We start from the raw sequence: 22011 nt of genomic DNA, 5'->3' as shown, positions 1-22011 counted from the left end.
TTTTTTAAAGTCTCAGGATATTCAATATACCTTTCCTTAAAGTAGCGGTTTTTACTAAATATCATTCCATATTCATGGCATTCTGTATTAGTTCTTCATACAATGAAAATTAATTAACTGCGATTTTCAAAGGTAGATAAAATGAGAGAGGACAGGAAATAGATTAATCAGAAAAATAAAAATGGTTTCCATTATGAAATGTAAAAAGATGTGAGCACGGATTCAACTTATAGAATAGAATGCACACAGAATGGATGTTGGTCAAAATATAATTTATTAATATGTTATAGGATCTTGTAATAAAGAATGACAATACATTGCTGTGCAAATGAAAATGTGCACTAATATTGTGTAAAAACAATGAATTTAATCCAAAATGAATGCAGCAGCCACAGAATAATCTCCCATGAGGATAAATGAGCACAGATTTACTTCCTCCTTTCTCTCTAATTAATCAAAGAATTAGAACTCTGCTGCTGACATGACTTGGCAAAAGAAGTCAGCAAAAGATGTCAGACAAAATAAGAACTTGTTCTCCTTTTGTCCACCTCTAAACAAGATCCTTCTTTTATGTACCATAATGGGAGATGATGTTATTAGTTCCACTTTAAGAAAAAGGGAGCAGCCCCTGAGCTGAAGATTGGAGATTCTGGCTCTAAATGATAAAAATGAATGAATAAAAGATAAGGCAGTAACTTTTCAAAAGATATCTTAAAGAAGCAATTATTTTACTTTTGGGAAGTAGATTTAAATTAGTTAGTCACTCCATAACTCATTTTTCATATGGCTTAACTAGAACTTTAAAGGCAATATCTGATGCCTACAGTTAGGGAAAGCAGCTCCTTTTGCAGAGAAAAGTTATTTTTCCCACTTTTGCCCTCCCTCCTAATTAGTTCTATCAATTTGTTTTATCTTTTGTTAATGGCAAAACAAACAATGACTGAAGTAGCAATGGAATACTACCGTGTTTCCCTGAAAAGAAGACCCTATCTTATATTTTTTTTGAACCCTGAAATAAGCACTTGGCCTTATTGCCATGCACCCAAAAGCCCGATTGGGCTTATTATCAGGGGATGTCTTATTTTGGGGGAAACAGGGTAATTTTTTGATTGATGAAAGCTATCAATTACAAATTGATGCAGAATATTTTTGTGTCTCATTCTCAAGAAGTATATATCACTAGTATTATTAGATCAATTAACTATGCATCCTAAAAAAGGATTTTTTTGAAAAGTATAATAAATCAATGTGCATCTGTGATACTATAAAGACTATATGTAACAAACTATTCATTGGACTTGGATGGCAATCTATTTAATGTAACTACTACATAGGTAGAAGTGAGATTGGAAGATTGACTTAAACATAATTCGGAAAGCTCCTTTCAAGACATGGTATTTTTATTCCATGGGAATTTTATTACCTATTTCTTCAAACTGATAACACAGCCTTACCAAGCTCTCTCGGTGCATGGAATTTACGCAGAGACTATGCATAGTGTATATACAAAGATTATGCTCAATATGGCCAACTTGAAAATAATACAATCAATGTCAATAAATGATTTTGGGAGGAGGGTGGGCTTAAGAAAGAAGAAAAATTTACTAAGGCTTGTGATATTATCAATCCATCACCTTAGAACTGTGATGGTGAACCTATGGCACGCGTGCCACAGGTGGCACGTGGAGCCATGTTGCCTGGCACGCACAGTGGTGCCCATTCCTCTTCCTGGTTTCTGGCGCACGCATGCACACCGGCCAGCTAGTCTTCTGGTTACTGGTGCACATGCATGTGTGACGATCAGCAGGACTTCACCCATGCGGCTGTGCCAGAAACCAGAAGATCAGCTGGCCAGCTGATCGTCCCACAGGCATACTCGCCAGTAACCAGAAGACTAGGTGGCTAATGCGCATGTGTGCACCGGAAACCAGAAGTTTATTTCCTGGCACACGCATGTCCACTGGGCAGCTTCTCTTAGCACGTATGCGCACCGGCCATGCCATTGATCCACTTCCTGGGATCCACGTTGGAGGCCGTTTGTGCCGGCAAACCAGTGCTGCCTCTTTGCCTGTGCTGCTATCTCTGCTCGAGGTTTGCCTTTAGGGGCGGGGGGGGGGGGAGAAAGAGGGGAATGCTCTTTGCAGAGGTGGCGGCGGCTCCTCCTCCTCCTCCCCCTACCAGCCTTGCTGTAAATCTCAGGGTTTGCTTTACCAGGGGGGGGGGGAAAGGTCCTGGTGGGAGGGACGTCTGTGGTGCCAGTGACTGCAGCCACGCTCTGGAAAAGCCCCGTTGGAGTGCCGATCAGCCGTGTGCAAGATGGTGGCCAGCACAAGAGAAGCAGGATGCCAGACGCTCAGCTCTGCAAACCCATGGAATCGGGCTGAGGGGCTTGCCCACATACGTTTGCTGGCACCACTGCCTCTTTGCTAGCACAAATGGCCTTTCACTGCTGCCTCTTTGCTGGCAAAGTTATGTAGGCAAGCCTTGTGCCCCGCCAGTACAGACCATGCTGGAAATTGCCTGACCGGCTCCAACAGGGCTTCTCCAGAGTGCAGCTGCAGTCACTGGCACCACGGACGTTTCCCCTCCAGAGCCTTTCTCCCCCTGTAAGGCAAACCTCGAGATTTACGGTGAGGCTGGCAGAGGGAGGAGGGGGAGCCGCTGTTGCCTCTGCAAAGAGGATTCCTCCCCAACCAGGACTTTTCTTCCCCCCCCCCCGGTAAGGCAAACCCCAAGTTTTACGATGAGGCTGGCAGGGGGAGGAGGAGGAGCCGCCGATTTTTGGATTTGGAGAAGAAAGGGTTTTCGGGCGGCAGTGCTGAGATCCCCTCCCCGAATCAAAAAAGTGCACTGCGTTTCAGGCGGCGGATCTGGCCTTCTGCGGAGAAGGAGGAGGAAAGCGCGCGGTTCTGCAATGTGCACCAGGGAACCACAGAGGAAAGCGTTTTCCAGCAAATCCAAAAACGGAGCGCGCGGCTGGCCACATGCCCTTCTCCTCCTTCTCCACAGACTCACTTTCTCTTTCCTCCTGGCCAGATCTGCCGCCTGAAATTCAGTGCACTTTTTTGATTCGGGAAGGGTATCTCAGTGCTGCTGCCCAAAAATCCTTTCTTCTCCAAATCCAAAAATCGGGCGTACGCAGGCAAAACAAGAGCACCACAGTTTCAGGCGCTGTGCAGGGGGCGAAAGGCAAGGCGGCTAGCCGCCCTGCCTGCCTCTTTTTCAGACGACCCAGGCGGAGGGCAGTTGGCTTCTGCTCCTGGCCCAGGAGGAAAGAGAAGGTGAGTCTGCGGAGGAGGAGGAGGGTGCATGGCTCTGCAATGTGCACTGGAGAACCAAGGAGGAAAGCCTTTTTGGGTGGATTTGGGGAGGGGATCGCAGCGCTGCTGCCCGAAAAGACTTTCCTTCGTGTTTCTCCAGGGCACATTGCAGAACTGCGCACCTTCCTCCTCCTTCTCCGCAGACTCACCTTCTCTTTTCTCCTGGCCAGATCCGCCGTCTGAAATGCAATGTACTTTTTTGATTTGGGGAGAGGATTGCAGCGCTGCCGCCCAAAAACCCTTTCCCCTCCAAATCCAAAAATGGGGCATGCGGAGGCCAAAAAAGTGCATTGCATTTCAGGCCTCTGGGGGAGGGATTGAAGCCTGCCGCCGGCTGCTCCTGCCACTGAGTGAGAAGCAGTAGCGTGAGAAGCGCCGGCGGTGATGGGGTGGCAGCGGAAAGGATGGGTGTGCTGGGGCTTCAATCCCACTCCCCCCAAGTCTGGGTCCACACCAGAAGCCTGCTCATGTGGGGAGACAGGGAAGCCCCAGCTCATCCATCCTTGCAGCCACCACCCCATTGCCCCTGGGAGTGGCAGTTCTCACGTTGCTGCAGGGGGCTTGTCGGGAAGCCCAGCACCCAGTGGGGAGGAGCCCAGGCAAGGCTGCGTGTTCAGAGCTTCTCCAGCTGGCACATGGCGGGGCTGAGCGCTGCCACCGGCCGGGGAACAGCTGTCTCACCAGGGAACAGTTTGGTAGCTGGCTGTCCTCCGGTAAGAGGCGTGCCGTCCCCCTTGGAAAAAGTGGGAGTACATGTGTGGGAGGGTGCATGTGCAGTGCGCGGTGCATGCGTGGGGGGGTCATATGTGCACACGCAACTGGGGTGCATATTGCATCATGGGTCCTGGCATGCGCGAGCGCGATAGCGCGAGCGCATTCTGACTTTTAGCACGCGACGCCAAAAAGATTTGCCATCACTGCCAGGGAACCTCATCTCCTAAATACATATTGCATACAGCAAATTTAATAGTGTTTGGTAATATGTGCATTTTTCAGTCTTGATTTAATTTTTTATGGGCAAGTGGCAAAAACTAAAGCTAAATCTAGAAGATTTGCTGGTCCAGGTATTTCAAGAACAGATTTTATATAAAAAAATAGGGAATATATGTATATTTAGTTTTATTTAATTTAACTTACTCTGTGTTGCTCTCTCTTACTTTTTGTTTTCTTTTCCTTTCTATGCAGGCTTTTTTTTCCTTTCAAAAAAAGCATTTAAAAGGTGCGCTCTCCCCACTTTTGGCACGTGATGGCATGGTGGGTACGGTAGGCCCGTTTTTCAAAAGAAAAGAAAGAAAGAAAGCCTGTGGAGCCTGGGGAGGGCGAAAAGAGCCTTCACCAACCCCTCTGGAGACCCTCCAGAGGGCGGAAATGGCCTATTTCCAGCCTTCGGAGGGCCTCCAGGGGGGTGGGGAAGGCCGTTTTCACCCTCCCCAGGCTCCTAGAAAGGGCCTGGAGCAGTGGTGGGTTCCTTCTGGTTCTGCTGAGCTGGAAGCGGTGACGATATGTCACCGAACCGGTTCTGCCCCCCGCCCCCCCATTCCCCTCCGCCCCCCCACCCCCCCGCGTTATTCTTATCTGTTATTTGGCCCCACCCCCAATCTATTGCTGCCTCCTGAGTCCCAGCTGATGGCTAGAGGGAAAAAAACTGTTTAAACTCTTGCTGTGGGGCTTCAAAGGGCTGCCCTACAGCTGATCAGTGTTAAAAGAAAACAAATGAGTAGATCGGTGCCTGCAAAAATACATGAGTAGATCAGTGCCTGCAAAAATAAATGGGTAGACCAGTGCCTGCAAAAATACATGAGTAGATCAGTGCCTGCAAATATACATGAGTAGATCAGTGCCTGCAAAAATAAATGGATAGACCAGTGCCTGCAAAAATAAATGGGTAGACCAGTGCCTGCAAAAATAAATGGGTAGATCGGTACAGCCTGGTAGACCAGTACCTCTGCTAAATCCTAAATAATTGTCACATGACCATCAAGCCACACCCACAAAATAAGCCACACCCACAAAATAAGCCACACCCACAGAACTGGTAGTAAAAAAAATTAGAACCCACCCCTGGTCTGGAGCCTGGGGAGAGTGAAAAATGGGCCTTCTGGTACTACCGGAAGTTGGTAAACGGGCCATTTCCAGCCTCCAGAGGGCCTCTGGGGAGGTGGGGAAGGCAGTTTTTGCCCTCCCCAGGCTCCTAGAAAGCCTCCAGAGCCTGGGGAGAGTGAAAAATGTGCCTTCCCCACCCACTCCCAGAGGCCCTCCAGAGGCCAGAAACAGCCTGTTTCCTGACGTCCAGTGGGCCCGGAAGGCCCGAAAATCAGTTGGCCGGCGTGTGCATGCATGCTGAAGCTGAGCTAGGGCAACGCTTGTTTGTCCACTGATATGGCTCCCCATGCCACCTGTGGCACGCGTGCCATAGATTCGCCATCACGGGCCTAGACATTGATATTTGAACATAGATCTTTTTAACATTTATATTTTATTGGGTTCTACTAATCAATCTAGTTGAAATACTAATTTATATTGCTAGTAGATGTATGACATGCCATACCCTAAATAAATAAATAATAACATTTCCTCCAAGATTGCCCCATTTTTTAAAAATGCATGCATTCTGATCTTTGTGTGTGGTTTACTATAGATACAATAGATCAGATGCACTAGTATGCTTCAAAAAGGAAAAAAGAACATACCAGTGTCAATTAGAAATCTTGTAGGGTTTTTTTAAGATGGTAAATATGATCCAACCATTCCTATTTCCATTTTAAATTTTTTAAAAGCCAAAATTCAGATTCAAGAGAGACTAATATTAGCATGGTAAAAGCCAATTTTCATGAAAGTTCATTTTAGAATAATGAAATAAGTGTAATGGTTATAAAGTACACCCCAACCATTTTTAAAACTCCTTGCAAACTGATAACTGCAGAAGAATGGAAAATTAGCACCTTTTTATGTTGTATTAATGTGAATTATGTAAAATGAAATTGAAGGGTCTTCATTTGAGAGAGTCTTAAATGAGAGATATTCAAGCCTTCCAAATACAAGCATACTTTCAGAAATGCTGAAAATAAGAATCATAATAGAACATGCACATGTATGCAAATATATGCACCAAACTATGACCATGTTATTTATTAATTTAAGGTAAGGTAAGGTAGAGTACATAGAGAAATAATCTTAGTCAGTCTTCTATCTTAAAGCAGGCATTTAAAAATATTCAGTCATAATAGGATTTTACATGTACACAACTTTTACTGATATAATCAGACAGACATATTTAAGAGCTGTGCCCATAGACAATAATAGAGAAATATGTGCTTATGAAGATGGTTTTAGTAAACATTAACTTCAGAATGAGAGAACAACATAAAATCAGTAATAATAAAGTGATACCTTCAGCCAGTGGATCAAGTGTGTGAATCATAAGTTGGAAAATGCTGTTCCTCATTAGACTATTGTGCAGAGATGCAGAACTTCCACCTCTTTGGAGGCATGGTTTAATCTAAAGAAAGAGGGGGGAAAAGATTTCTGAGCATAGAATATGGGAAAAATGCTCCTAAATAGAATGTTTTAAATGAAAGAAAGAGAAAAGAGACATTTCTTTCCAACTTATACTGCAGTAGAATCTCTTTCTGAATAGAACCAGTTTCTATACCTCTTTTGCAACCTTAATTGGAAAAATAGGATTTCCTTTTCATGAAGTCAATTAAAAACATGGACAGGTAATGAACAACAATATCATTGTACTAAAATGGCTTCATCTCATCTAATGAATGCTGTGAGGAATGCTAGTTAAAGGCTGTGATGTACTTCATCATTGATATAATACCCACAGAGGTAGTATAAATGCAATAGCTGTCTATATCATAATTATATTTCTATAATTATGTCTCTAGGAATTAAAACACATTCTGGGCTTTTCCCCTCCCCATTCACTTATTCAAACCATTTTTCAAAGACTGCTTGGGCAAGTCCCTACAGTTTTCTTTCTTATAGTTTTTCAGAAGTGGTTTGCCATTGCCTCCTACTTCTCCGCCTCAGGCTTTCATCACACACACACACAAACATGGCTGCTCTAAAGATTTTCCATTTTACTTCAAGGCCGAAGGAGGGTTAACAGTATCAAAGGAATGTAAAGAAAGCAGAGTTTGCTTTGAAAGCAGAGTTTGCTTTGAAAGAGCAGAAAAAACATCCAAAGCAAATGCAGAGTCCCAAAAATCAGATCAGGGTTGTCCATCAGTCCGGAAGTTCAAGCTTTCTCTTACAAACATCAAATGCCAGGGGTCAGCCATTGTTTCCAACAAAAAGAGCATGGTCAGAACTTCATTTTAAATAAGGCCACAGCCAGTTGCCTCTAATAAATACACCCTTGCTTGGTGAGTAACCTAATAGACCTTTTTTGTTCGTCTATTCATCATTGAGTGCGGGTGCAAGGAGGCCATATATCATCTTCATCTGACTTCTCCAGCTGCTCAGGTGGCATCTGTGTTTGATCAGCCTCATGTGATTCCTGGCCGTGTGTCTCCTAAAGCTGACATTCCACAGGCTCAGCTGTGACTTCCCCCCCCTTCGCTAAACCAGGAGTGGGCGTGGCCAGCGCGTGATGCATCAGGGGCGTGAGTTTGATACCCCTGTTCTAGCCTGATGCAGCAGAAAATGAGTGTTTTTGCGCAAGGTCTTTATTTTTTTTCCTGATCTTGCCAATTTAAAATATATATTCCCATCTCATTTTCTATGGGCCAAGGTTATCTGGACATCAGATTTGTCTCCCTTGGTTGTTTTGCTTTCAAAACATTATCTGTATCTTATGTAAAAGAATGTGAAGCAAATTAGGTTTCCTGAGCTCCAGACTTTAAGGAGCCAGGATTAAATGGTATAACTATTAAAGCCACAATTCACTTTTAAAAAAATACAAATCAGCAGAATAGCAGCCAAAGAGCCATTTCTTTAGCCAACTAAAGTTGGTGGGAAGTTTGCTGGTTTTGCCTCAGAACTGAAGACTGATGAATAATGGAAGGTTTATCTTCTGTGAAAATGAAAACGTTGAAAATATTGAAAATCCTGTTACTAAATATTTCTGATTGGGTTTTTTCCCCCCTCAACATATTCTGAATTCAGATTTTCTACTTTCCTGCCATATCTATGTCCAATTCCCATTTCTGTAATACTTATTATATATTTGTAATTAATATAAATTATTTTTTTTATAATTTCATGTTTTAAAACAGGAAAATGGGAAAGAGACAAAAAGGAAAGAGAAGACAAAATTATAAAAAAGGCAAAAGGAAGAAAAAGATATAATCGTGTTGGAAGAAATATCCAGGTCCAGGTCCAAACCGGGAGAAAGGCACTGGAGATAAAATGGAGGCTGGAGGCTGATTGGAAAGAAATGTTCCCTTTATTGATGAAGCAGACACACCAACCACATGTGACTCTGCGCAGCTGACAAAATGGAGTTCAGAGTGGGTGAGTTTTATACCTTCTTTGGGCTATGTATTTGAGCTTCCTGTTCTTGTGCAAGAACATGTCCTTTAATATTCTATTGGCTGTGGTCAAATTCCTATGGGGTCATGGCTGGCTCTATAGGCAAAAGGGGAAATGCAAATCCTAGGTCAGTGATGGTGAACCTATGGCACGCATGCCAGAAGTGGCACGCAGAGCCATCTCTCTGGGCACACCAGCTTTCACCTGTTGCTCTTCAGGGTTCCGGTGCTCACATGCAGCCAGCTGGTCTTTGCGCATGCGGGACCATCAGAAACCAGAAGAGCAGCTCCCTGGCATGCATGCGCACACCGGAAAGCTGAGCTTCTGGTTTCCAGCGTGCACATGCGTGACGGGCAGCTGGTCTTTGGGCACACACGTGCGCCAGAAACCAGAAGACCAGGTGACCGGCACGCATGCGCACGCTGGAAACCAGAAGCTCAGCTTCCTGGTGTGCGCATGCGTGCCGGGGAACTGGTTTTCTGGTTTATGGCGCTCCCGTGTGTGCATGCACTCCTGTTTCAGCACTCAGTGCCAAAAAGGTCTGCCAACACTGTCCTAGGTGCTTGTCTGAGCTGATTTTGTCAATATTTTGTTGCTTATCTGAGTTGTGTCTTGACACAGTCTTTCTGAATGGATTACCAAATCTGCATTTCTAAAAGCTGGCCTCCTCAGTTTCTGCTTGGGGGCAGGGAGACTGGTGCTGGTTTCTGCCTCCCTTAAGATTTTTTTTCCATTTCTCCTTTAGGGGAGATATTCTATCCTGCCTTTTTTAATATTTCCCAAAACATTTCATTCTTCTGAGGTGGGGGGTGAGAACTTCCCACAATAGGAAAACACAGGAGAGAACAGAAATATAGAAGATAGTTAGGGTGTATGTAATCTAATATTTTCCAAGAATATGAGGCCACCAGATTTGGTCTGCAAACCTCCAAATGACCATAAGATGGGAGCAAAAAGCTGAAATTGTTTGTTTGGTTTTGGGAAGGAGGGGAATCTCTTGTACAAGGATAAATGAATCAAATGATTTCCATGCCAAAACAGAGCTAGAAATCATATTAAATCTGCTGTGAAGAATTAATTTTATTGAATAAATAATATTCTGATTCAATGTATTGCCTCAAAAGGAGGCAATAATTAGACAATTACTGATATATTTGAGGTCCAGAAAGGATTAAGAGAAACTAGACAAAACTGCTTTCTTCCAATCAGCTAGGACTACTTCCTAGGACACAGAAACAATTTACACACACACACAGACAATTTTATTACAAATTTTAAGAAAGAATAAAAACCAACAGGAACCAATAAACAGTAAGAAAACTAAAAAGACAAAGGAAATCAAGAAGCTAAAATTGCAAAAGCAAAGAAAGAAAAAAAGATACAAAAAGAAGCTTCCAATCTTCTTTACAGCTGCTATAAATATAGATATAAATTTACTACTTGCTCTATGGTTACAAATAACTCCCTTCTTTTCATTATCTATCCTGTCTTATCATCGAAACAAAAAATGAAAAGAAAAGTCTCAAAACAATAGTTATTTCTTTGGGACACCCAGACAGTGGGTGTCACCAAATAGGATTTACCATACGTTCTGTTCTATCTTTCTTTTTCAACTTTCAACAAAAGTTTGTACATTTTAGAATTATATATTCATCACCATTATACAAATAATGACTTACTTTGCTCTAGTCTATACCATAATCCTTTTTATCAATTTATTAGGTAATTGTAAATAGGAATACCACTGCTAAGTATATTCTTCTGCTATTAATTGTCCTCTTGATTTGTTTTTAAATTTCTTTGATAGTTTTCTAATGAAACCCAGGACCATTTATCTGATCTGCCACTTCTCTTTTATAATATACTTCTTGAGCTGAGATCCAAAAAGGTATTTTTGGGCACAACCTGGTCTTATACTGTATCTATTTCATATTCCATATGATCAATACAGCATGTCTAATAAAATGATTTTTAAATCCACATTAATTTTAACTTTATTATACCATAAATATCCATGACATCCAAACCTCAGTTATTACTTTTTAAATGTAAAAATCTTATTTCTGAGCAACATTCATTCTTTCATCCGGACCAAACAAGTGGTGAAATAAAATTTCAAATATGGTAAACCCAATCCTCCTCTTTCCTTTGCATCTGTTTAATGCTCATGTTATTTCCCCTTGCCATATAAATGCAGCTATGTCTTTTTGTCACTGTTAAAATTGTATATCTGTTGACAAAACAGACATTATTTGAAACAAAAACATCATCTTTGGTTAAACTTTTGTTTATCACAGAAATTCTCCCCAATATTTGCAAGTTTAATTTTTCCCTTCTTAACACTGATTTCAGTTCAAGTTGTATGATGTTTATTTTGAAATCACATACAATCTATATCTATCATAGTAATAGCCAAGAATTTTACTTATTAGATCTTGTAGTTTTATAATTTTTGTTAATATCTTTGTTCTCTGATAAATCTTGAAATCTGCTAATGCACCAAGTCCTTTACTTTTTCAATTAATGCTTTGACTAAACATATCATCCACAAATGCTGTAATTAGTTTGTTTTTAACCTTAACACCCATAATTCTCTAATCTTGTCTTATGTCTCTAATGTCATCAAATATGATCTGCACACGCTCAGTAGCTTCTGCGCATGCACAGTCGGGGTGCGTGAGCGAGCGAACCGGTAGCAAAGGTAAGTGAATCCCACCCCTGGAACTGACAAGGGAAAAAGCCACACCCCATCAACACTATGGTGTTGTCTAGTCAGATAATGAAATCTAGTCGGCAAGCAAACAACCTCAAAGCTCAGAGAACACCAAGAAGTCCACAGTTCAACCCTGAGCTACATAGTATATATTCTCTTCTATAGGATACAACTGGAAAAATAGGACAAGATACAGGAAAAGGGGATTTTCTCTCAGTTTAGAATGAGAAAGCAATTACAAAACAAAAGTACAAAATTGTACTTCAACAGAAGATGGCAGGATACCTTTGGGTAAAAGCTTGCCCAAATATATTATCTAGCCTGCCAGTTTTTAGATGAAAACAGTTCGACTTTGGAGCTTATGTCCTCCACTCTAATCTTTAGTAATAACAAGAAACCCTAAGTAAATAAAAAATTGATTGAGTTTAATTACAATGAAGTAAATAATTTACTATACCTATTATTCCTACTGAAGGAGCAAGTAAATAACAAACAGAATGGTCATTAAAATAATAAAATATAAACACATCTCCCTTGAAAGTAACACTTGCACAAATGCAGGCGTGTGTATTTTAACACAGATGCAAACACAATTATTCCATTTCTCACATATATCACCAAATAGCACTTTAGTAAAATAGCAGTTCAATGTAAAAGAGTGTACTTTGGATAAATTAAATACTTCTCCTTTTTAACACAAATTAAATATATGGAAACCATTATCTAATTAATAACTATGATAATCAGGACTAAGGACAGGACAAACATTTAAGAGCATTAAGGTCCCAACAAATCATGCCAAATTTTCTTTCATATTAACAAACCAGGAGCTTAACACATTATCCTGTAACAAGTCTACTGCAAAGAATCACAGTATGTCAGAAAGATTTTGTGCCTGTTTACCAGTTGAACTGAAGTTGCAAGTTAATTGAATTCCAGGTTTATTGGAGCTACAAGTTTACTTTAAGAGTTGATACTCTTGTCTCTGAAACCTCCATTTTTTAAAATTATAAGACAGGGTTGTGAAGCGCAAACCATTGGGCTATGAAACTTAACAAAAATTGTTTTAAAAAGGTCTAACTCTAGAGAGCAATCCAGAGAATATTAGCCTTACAGTGTCATCAGTTTACAGATACAGTATATGCACACACACACTAATTTCTCTCTCTCTCTCTCTCTCTCTCTCTCTCTCTCTCTCTCTCTCTCTCTCTCTCTCTCTCTGTGTGTGTGTGTATGGATGCACATTTGAGGAAAGACAATATCTAATACAGATAATATTATTTGCAGAAAACTACAAATACTTCTAACCTCATCTAAAGAGCTGAGTGCACATTTGCAAAAAATATCTTCTACTTCCATTCTTAGAATTACAGCTTTTTCAATGATTAGTGATACAGCACAAAGATTTATCTAAAATAACCTAAATAACAAACTTACCTATATGATTTAGTGAAGCAAAACATTGAAAAATATTCTCAAAATCAAAACCATTACAATAAACCTTAATAACAGATATCACAAAAATCCTCAAGAGACTATGCAATGAAGTAGTAACAAAGCAAACAATAAACAGAAGAAAAGTCCAGCATTAAAATGATAAAACATCTTTGGATGTTAAATTTATGGATTTCAATATATTTTAAAATTGTAGGAAAGTAAACTAAATAAATTATTAAAGGTCCTACAGTTTTGTGGAAGAACACATGTTTCCATAATCAGATACTAAAACCCAAAATTCAAGTCCCACTGTTCAATCCTGGGTGTTCTAAAAAGTTAACAAATGATGGGTGATTATTTTTGACTTTCAAAATCTTTTCCAAAACCATGTTTGGAGCATTAACAGTGTTTTGCAAGGTGGCTTAAATAATAGTAGCCTTGGAGTGGAGCATCTGAAGGCACTGGATTTGGAAACATCCAAAACTAAGATGTTCATATTGGCTTCTCCAGCCAGATTTATTAGAAAGGAAAGCAACTAGGTTATAAATTCTTGACAACTGAATATTTCATTTTTAGGATTCAAGTTATATCTTATTTTGCTAGGGCAAAAAGTTTTCTTCATTCTCTTGATAATAACATTTCGATGAATAGGAAACTTAGTTATCCATTTTATAGAAAAAATGTTCAGATATTCTGAACTTCCAAAATTTTGCAAATCACTCTTACCCTACGCCAGTGATGGCGAACCTTTTCAGCACTGAGTGCCCAAACTGGAACATGTGTGCATGTGCACGCCCCGGAGGGCCGGAAACCCGAAGATCAGCTGGCCAGCATGCATGCCAGGTTTTTGGCCATTTTGAGGGCCATTTTCAGGACCGTTTTCAGGCTATTTTGGGGTTGTTTTCAGCCCAAAAAACAGCCTGAAAACAGCCGCCAAAATGGCCCCCCAAACAGACTGAAAAAAGCCTGAAAAGACGACTTGAAAATGGCCCTGAAAATGGCCAGAAAACAGCACAGAAAATGGCCTTCTTTTTGGCCGTTTTCCAGGCCGTTTTCCAGCACTTCAGCGCCCACAAAGAGCAGCTGGCGATGGCGCGGGTACCCACAGAGAGGGCTCTGAGTGCCACCTCTGGCACACGTGCCGTAAGTTCACCATCACAGCCCTACACTGGTGGTTTTAATAGGTGTTATTTAAATTAGACAACAAATGTTTTCAATGATAATTTGTCATAATAGACAACTCCATACCCAGGTCTATGCTTACTTCCAGAAGTTCTACTCCCCTCTTCAAAAACTGACATTTGAGGAAGATGGTCTCACAGACAAATGCAGAGTTTTCCATCTAACATATGCTTACTGGGAATGTTCACGCTCAATGGACTTATTCAAGATAAGCTTTAGTGATCACATCAGCAAGAAACAAAATAATTGCAAAATGTGTATTAGTTAGGTAAAGCAGCTCCCCTCAACATAATGGGAATCAGCAAGCCTCAAACTCCTTTTTCTGTTTCCTCTTTCAAAACATAGTTTAGAAAAGTGGATGAGGGTTTTAAATTACCATTATATTGGCATATTAGATACTCTTGACTTCTCAGGTTTCCCACAATTGGCATAGGCTTTTCTTTCCAGTTTTCAATGGTTCAAAACATCATGTTTTTAGCAAATTGAGTTTATCTCAAGCCCTATATCCAACTAAGGATTTGCTCTTTCACTTTGCCCATTAGTGTGGGTTTGTGAACTATTTGCTTCTCATTTTTTCTAGGAAAAATTAATTGATAAAATATGAGATAAACCTAACTTAAAATTAATTATCAATTTCCATGAATCAGATCAAACTGACTAGATGACATATATGCACATATCCATCTGTAAGTATCCCTGCTCCATTTGACTTCTTTATTCTTGTTCTATGGAGAAAGATTAGAGATACTAGAAATGATTATTCTTGAAAAGAGAAAACTGAGTCAAAGGTAGGAGAAGAGGGGATCAAGATAAGGGCAGAGAAGAGAAGACAAGAGCAGAAGAGTCAAAGCACAGATAAGATAGAGTAGGAGAGGAGATCAATACAGGATAAAAGGGCAATAAGAGGACAGAGGGAAAATAGAAGAAAAGATCAAGAGCAGAATAGTCAAAAGGTGGAGAGGAGATCAAATTAAGATCCTTAAAATATCTGAAGGAATCTGATAGAAAAAAAAACAAGACCTTTTGCTATTATGTAGAATGTAGAATGGGGCATAATGAGTTTAAGTTTCAAGAAGATAAATCCAACTGAATGTTATAGAAAAATAACCCGTTCCTAATAGTAAGGGTAAGTTGACATGGGAACACTAATTACCCAGAACTGTAAGGGTCTCATATGAAAATCAAGTAGAAATAGACAACCATCTGCTAGCAGTATAAGCAGGGTAGATAAGATTCAACTACCTAGGTTTCAACATGGATCTGAAGTAAGGGGGTTTATCTTCAGAAAATGAATTCAACACCAAGCATCAATTCCAATTTGAAAGAATAGCCAAGTTAAGTGTTATAACTGAACGCAAGGTTGAGATTCTAAGTATCCTCACTCGGAAGTAATCTCACTGAAAGTAAATACTAAACACAACAATACAAATTAATAATGAAGATGCATGACAAAAAATTAAAGGCCTGAAAGCAAATCAAGAAACAAGACAAATTACACTGGAAAGGCTACAAACTAACTTGCTGAATGCAACGTTCGGCACTGATTAATGTCTCCTTGTGACAGTCATTCAAACAGACAACTTTCCTTCACCTGCCATTACCACGGGAATGCACAGTTTGTTTGCCTGTTAATCAGAACAAAGCAACACAAAGTCTGAACAGCAAGTTCTTCATTATAGATAAAATGTTTCACCCCTACTGGGGAATGCAGTAGTGCCACATCTAGTTATTTCTGGCACTTTCATCTATTAGACTCTGCTTCCAAACAGAAAGCAAAAATAGTCTCTTCATACCCTTTTCTTTGATATTAAAACATTCCACGTGAATTAGACCATGCTGATTTCTGAGTCTTTTACACAAAAACACATGTATTGGTTCACTACAGATAAAACTGTTACTCAAAAGTACATGCATTGGTATGTTACTGATAAAAACTTTTGCAGAAGTAAAATAAAGCACATTCTATATTTATAGAATATATTTATTAGGGATGATACTTTGCAGTGTGTACAAACAACTCTCTTTGAATAATTAAAGCAATCTGCCTCTTCTTTCAGGCTTACCACACTATTTCATAAACTGCTCTGTATATACGTATATGCATATACGGCTATTTTTTTCACAACAAAATAAACTGGCTGTGCATGCACATGGAAAAAAAAATGTAGCTGCTTTAATAGCTTAGCACATTGTAACCTGCCCTGAGTCTCCGGAGAAGGGCGGCATATAAATCAAATTTAAAATATATATATATTTCATTTCCATCTGGGAAAGAAATATATATTCTTCATTTTTTTAAAAATAATTTGTTCAAGACCACTTCTAAAATTAGAACTCATAAGAATGAAAATGTTACTGTTATTTTATTCACTATCCTGTGCTCTACTGAATGTGTGCAGGCAGTTTCATCCACTTTCAATATTAATTATGATTAGTTTGATTATGCCAGATTTAGAGACTTATTTTTCCCTCTTCATTTTCATTGGATTTAGTCAGGATATTACACTCTAAAATACAAATAAGCCATGCTAGGTATTGATTTTTTTAAAAAAATATCTGAGCAAAGTACTGAAGAACAATTCAAAATATCACATCTAAAAATTTCTGTCTAAAATACCAAATTATGAAAATAATAGCTACATTTGTGCGAAAGTGATTCTGGCTGCGGTCAGGATATGTATTATCAAGTATTGTGTCTCTTTTTTATAGTCCTTTGTCAGTATTCCTAGTAGATATGTTTCCGGTCTGAGGGGCACTTTTTGGGTGGTGATTTCTTCCAGCTGATTTTGAATTGTTTTCCAAAATTTTTTGGCCTTTGGGCATGACCACCACATATGGTAGTAGGTCCCTTTCTGTGTTTTGCACTTCCAACAGTTCTGATTTGCGTTAGGGAACATCCTTGCCAGGTGTGCGGGGGGGGAGATGTGGAAACTAGAGGACACGCCATCAGAGGAAAAAATAATACAAAAAACAATGGAATGTGCGGAAATGGACAAACTTACCAAAGAGATACAGGGAAAAGAAGATTCAGAGTATTATTTAATCTGGCAGAAATGGTACAACTGGTTAGATAAAAAGAACACGAAATAAGGGAATACCACCCAATGATACAAAAATAAGGAAATAAAATGAAATATCGTTGTATAAACATTGATACATGATGAAAGATAAATATACATAGATATATAGATATATAATTACCGAAGTAGCTCTATTTTTAAAGTTCAAGCTGTAAGACTTGACCTCTCTGTATAGTTAGTTTATGTATAGTTTGTTTAAATGTCTACGTCTGTATATGTATGTTTGTTTATTAAATAAAAAATTAAAAAGAATAAAAAAAAAAAGAAAATAATAGCTACAGAACATCTAGATATTTATAATGTTATTACCTGTTTAATTATCTATAATTAGCCCTTATAATCCCTCACAATAGCTTTCTTTATGCTGGTCTAAATATAGACATGCCTGAAACCGGGAGAAAGATAGCCAGTAAACTCCTGGATAGTGTGAGAAACTGAACAATTTGTACATTCTTACAAAACACATGCATCTTTTAATATTATCCCATCATATCCCTCTATATAAATAAACAAGTTTTTGAAAGAGAAATTTTGCATGGAGCCATCAGTAAATTTCATATATATGTAAAATCTTAATTAGGCTGTTTAAATCGCTCTTGCTTAAGGGGCTTCAGAGCCAGTTAAATCAACTGTTTCTCCCACTGAAAATGAAAAAGATAAGTAGGCATTTGGCATGAGATCAAACTAATCTCACACATCTCTGTCTTAATCTGCAGCACATCTGGAACATATCTTCCCCTAAGCAAATTCAGAGGTGACCAACTGTGAGCAGTTTCTGTGCTGACCTGATCTCTAGTTTTATTTATATAAAAAGAGTATTTGACTGATTTCTTCCCATTAGAGTTTAATTAACATAACTATAAAACAGACTAAAATATGCCTGGCATAATTTTATTACAAATGAGAAAACCAATATGAATCCAACATTATTTTTGTATATAAAGGCATGATACGATATTTTAAGGTCCAAGAGTTCTTTGCCCCATTTACTGTATTTATTTTTGGTAGCAGCTCTCCATGGTCCTGAAGTAATTGCTTTTAACTTTCAATTAGAAATTTGTTTTAAAATGCTTTTTCTAATGTCTAATCAAATTTAGCACAAATTTTGAAATTGTGTGATTGGGTCAAGAGGAAATGCAAATGTTCTTTTATCAAGAGTTTTACTTCCAGTTCTTTCCAAATGTGAACAGCTTCCCAACTTTACTTAATTCAGTGTGATTGGGTTCATACAACATGTTTAATCAGGTCAGTTAAAGATCACATGGCTGCATTTGCACAACTTTGTGTTAACTTTGGTTAGGGTTTTTGTCTGTGTTTGGGTGCTTTAACATGTTTACTTATTTTATGGTTCACTTAAATATATTATGCAAATTCAGTCTTATTTCCTCTAATTCAGAGGTCTTCAAACTTGGCAGCTTTAAGACTTGTGGACTTCAACTCCCAGCTTTAAGACTTGCGGACTTCAAGACTTGAAGTCCACAAGTCTTAAAGCTGCCAAGTTTGAAGACCTCTGCTCTAATTTGTTGATGAGATTGATCTACAAAGCATGCAGTTTAGAGGTTTAGCCTATAACTGTATAGCCATTACCTTCATGAAGATGTTCCCCCAAAGAGAACATTAGAAAGTACTAGCAGTTGGATTATAGTTTTGAAAATGAAAGAGACCCATTGTGGATTTCTTGAAAAACAGGCACAATGCTGATACTTTTATCAGTATCACCCATCTCTTCCTCAAAGATGTATTTATTACACTCTGGATCTGTCTGGTTAATCTCTCTAGCTGGATCAAATCAGTCATGACAGAATGGGTCATAAGTGCACGTGGCTGAATGTGTAGCTTTAAGAATTATCACAAACTGAAAATGATTCCGTAAATCCAGACCAGATGGGGCAATGGATCTCCAATTTGAACTTGCCTCAACTATGGCATCCAAGTCAGCACTGAGGCAAGTGATTTTTATCCACAAAGTGCCTTACAAAAGGATTATAAGCACCAATACTTAATTTATGGAGCATAGTTGAAAGCCCCTGAATCATATGAGATATTTCCACGGGAGAGTTATTCTCAGACACAGAGGATTTATTGCTATGTAATAGCATGACACTGTTCTTTAACCAATTTTCATTCAGTTTCTTGCTGAAATTTCTGCTACATGTACTTTAGCAGCCTCCCAATCTATTTCACTGCCTGGGAATTCTTCAGTGGTAGGACACTCAAGAGTGTTATTGGATTAACAGTGATATCTCATGATGCTCTCTCCCCTCCCTCCCCCCCCTCTTCCATCCATCATCTATCTATCTATCTATCTATCTATCTATCTATCTATCTATCTATCTACCTATCTATCTATCTATCTATCTATCTATCTATCTATCTATCATCTATCATCTATCTATCTATCTATCTATCTATCTATCTATCTATTTATCTATTTATCTATTTATCTATCTATCATGGTGGGGAAGACAACTATGACTGGACTTGAACATCTGAGGCTTCCTGGGGTCTGGCAAACATCCACAGAGCTGCATAGACATTGGAGGGGGGGATAAGCAAGTGGGGGAGTTGCAGTTTGACCTTTACCTTACTGAGGCTCAGGGATGGCTTGGATTGAGGTGGGTCATCAGCTAATGATTGGTAAAATTTGCTTAACAATGGTAATGGGAATAGCTAGGATTGTGGCTGGTAAGAGAGGCAGTTACGTGTTATCTCTTATTATGACTGCCTTGCTTAGCAACCAAAATTCCGGTCCCAACCGGTGGTTGTAAATTGAGGACTATCTGTAGGAATGGCTCTTGAATGCGGTATATCTGGATTATATTTAAGCAGGTATTTAGTTAAAATACTGATTCAGCTGATATCTTGTATCATAATTTTTAAGTTTTCCAAATATTATTTTAAGACATTTTTACTGAGTCATTCATGTTCTAATTGTTTCAATTTATAGTAATCAACTTTTAATTGCCGCCCTCTTTGGGATCTCTTTCTTTAAAACTAAAAAAGGGGTTAAAATTTTAACAAGTATATAACTTCCTTATCTTCTTTAATAGGTTGTTACTTTTAATTGGTTTATTGGAGTTTTACCCAACTGAAGTAGATTTAAATCTCCAGTCAATCACAAAATTTTATAGCTTTCAACAAATCTTAAGAATCTTGTGAGCTGCAAATATAACTGAAATAAAAAGAACCATTTACTGGAAGGTACTAAAACAATAATACAACCATTTGCTTAGCAACTGGTTACAGCCCTAAAAAAAGTGAGTTATCATTGGTCCTTTACTCATGACTGTTGCATTATTCCCACAGTTATGTTGTCAAAATTTGGGTGCTCGGCAATTGGCATATATTTATATGAGAATCATGTAATTATTACCTGCAATCTTCCCAGCCACCTTCTGACAAGCAAAGTCAATGGAAGAAGCTGAGTTTGCTTAATGATTACACAATTCACTTAACAAGTAGAGCCGAGGTGGCACAGTGGTTAGAGTGCAGTACTGCAGCTACTTCAACTGACTGCTAGTTCAGCAGATCAGCAGATCAAATCTCACTGGCTCAAGGTTGACTCAGCCTTCCATCCTTCCAAGGTGGGTAAAATGAGGACCCAGATTGTTAGGGGCAATATACTAATGCTAATGCAATATGCTAATATGCAATATGCTATATGCTAACTTTGTAAACCGCTTAGAGAGGGCTGTAAAGCACTATGAAGCGGTATAGAAGTCTAAATAATAAAATAATAAATAACTGCAGTGAATTGCTTAACACCCATGGTAAAAAAAAAAAGATTGTAAAAATGACTTCGCTTAGCAACTTCCTGTAATCTTATCTTGTTTAGAGTATGATTTGTATAATATAATATATATAATATGATTTGTATAATATAATGTATATGGAGAGTGATATTACAAAGGTTGGGGGTTAGAGAGCTGGAATCAGCCAATATAGCTTCCTTAAAAACAGATTGTTAAATTGTGTCCCTCCCTCCCCTTTTTAAGAATCTTTTGGCATATTCCACTGATTTTGTCAGATACAATTCACTCAATGTTTTCCATTTCTCAAATGAATAAAATAATAAAGATGCATTTGTACCATAGCTTTGTACCATGTTATTCAAATCCAATTTTTGCTTAATGATAAACAGATAGGTTCTAATTAATAATTTACTTGCGTAGTGATTTTATAGTAATGGCTGAATTCCCCATAGGTTCAGTTTGGATTGAGACAGAAACTAAAAGCAAAATGTAGAATGCTGTGGAAAATTTTTTGTCATTAATCTACACAAAACTGTAAATAATATCTCTAATGCTTCTGACCATGGACTTCAAATAAATACGTTTAACTTTTTAGAAGTTTCTCCATAACATTCATTGTTCTGATCACTGTTGTTCCATCTCCATTTAGTATTTTCCTAATATTTATATCTATCCTCTTTTAATCTCAAAGCAGTTTACAGAGCAAATGATAATACAAGCAGGATGCAATTGCTAGTATTTTTAATAAAATTGTACCTTTCATAGTTTCTCAATTGATAACTAATAATACTGGGAGTAATGAAAAGTTCACAAAGGCTTCTACAGACAAATATATAATCTGGATGACAAGTCAGGAATTTGCTGCTCTTATGGTTGCTTCATTCGAACATAATGCTGACATTATAAAATTGGAATTATAATCTGCACTTTCCAATCTTTTCTTCGTTGATGTCCATTCCTGTGATCATTAAACAAAATAAAACTGGCAGAACTGTTATCAAATGAAACCATTCCATGCCTGCTAATATGGCAGTTACTTAAGCTAT

At 38.7% G+C, this 22011-nt stretch overlaps 1 protein-coding gene across 1 annotated transcript in view; it reads right to left on the bottom strand.

The window, feature by feature from the left end:
• SLC24A2 (solute carrier family 24 member 2) overlaps positions 1-22011 on the bottom strand; it is a 72329-nt gene that overhangs the window by 37514 nt on the left and 12804 nt on the right. Inside the window, exon 2 of the mRNA XM_070935535.1 lies at positions 6711-6819. Within this exon, the coding sequence (XP_070791636.1) occupies positions 6711-6819 (109 nt within the window). The remainder of the gene's footprint in view (positions 1-6710; positions 6820-22011) is intronic.

Source organism: Pituophis catenifer, unplaced genomic scaffold (genome assembly GCF_029215685.1).
Source record: "Pituophis catenifer annectens isolate HBS135680 unplaced genomic scaffold, rPitCat1.0.hap2 SCAF_2, whole genome shotgun sequence".
NCBI lineage: Eukaryota > Metazoa > Chordata > Lepidosauria > Squamata > Colubridae > Pituophis > Pituophis catenifer.
Note: the sequence above shows the minus strand (reverse complement) of the source record. Positions and strands in the feature narration are given on the sequence as shown.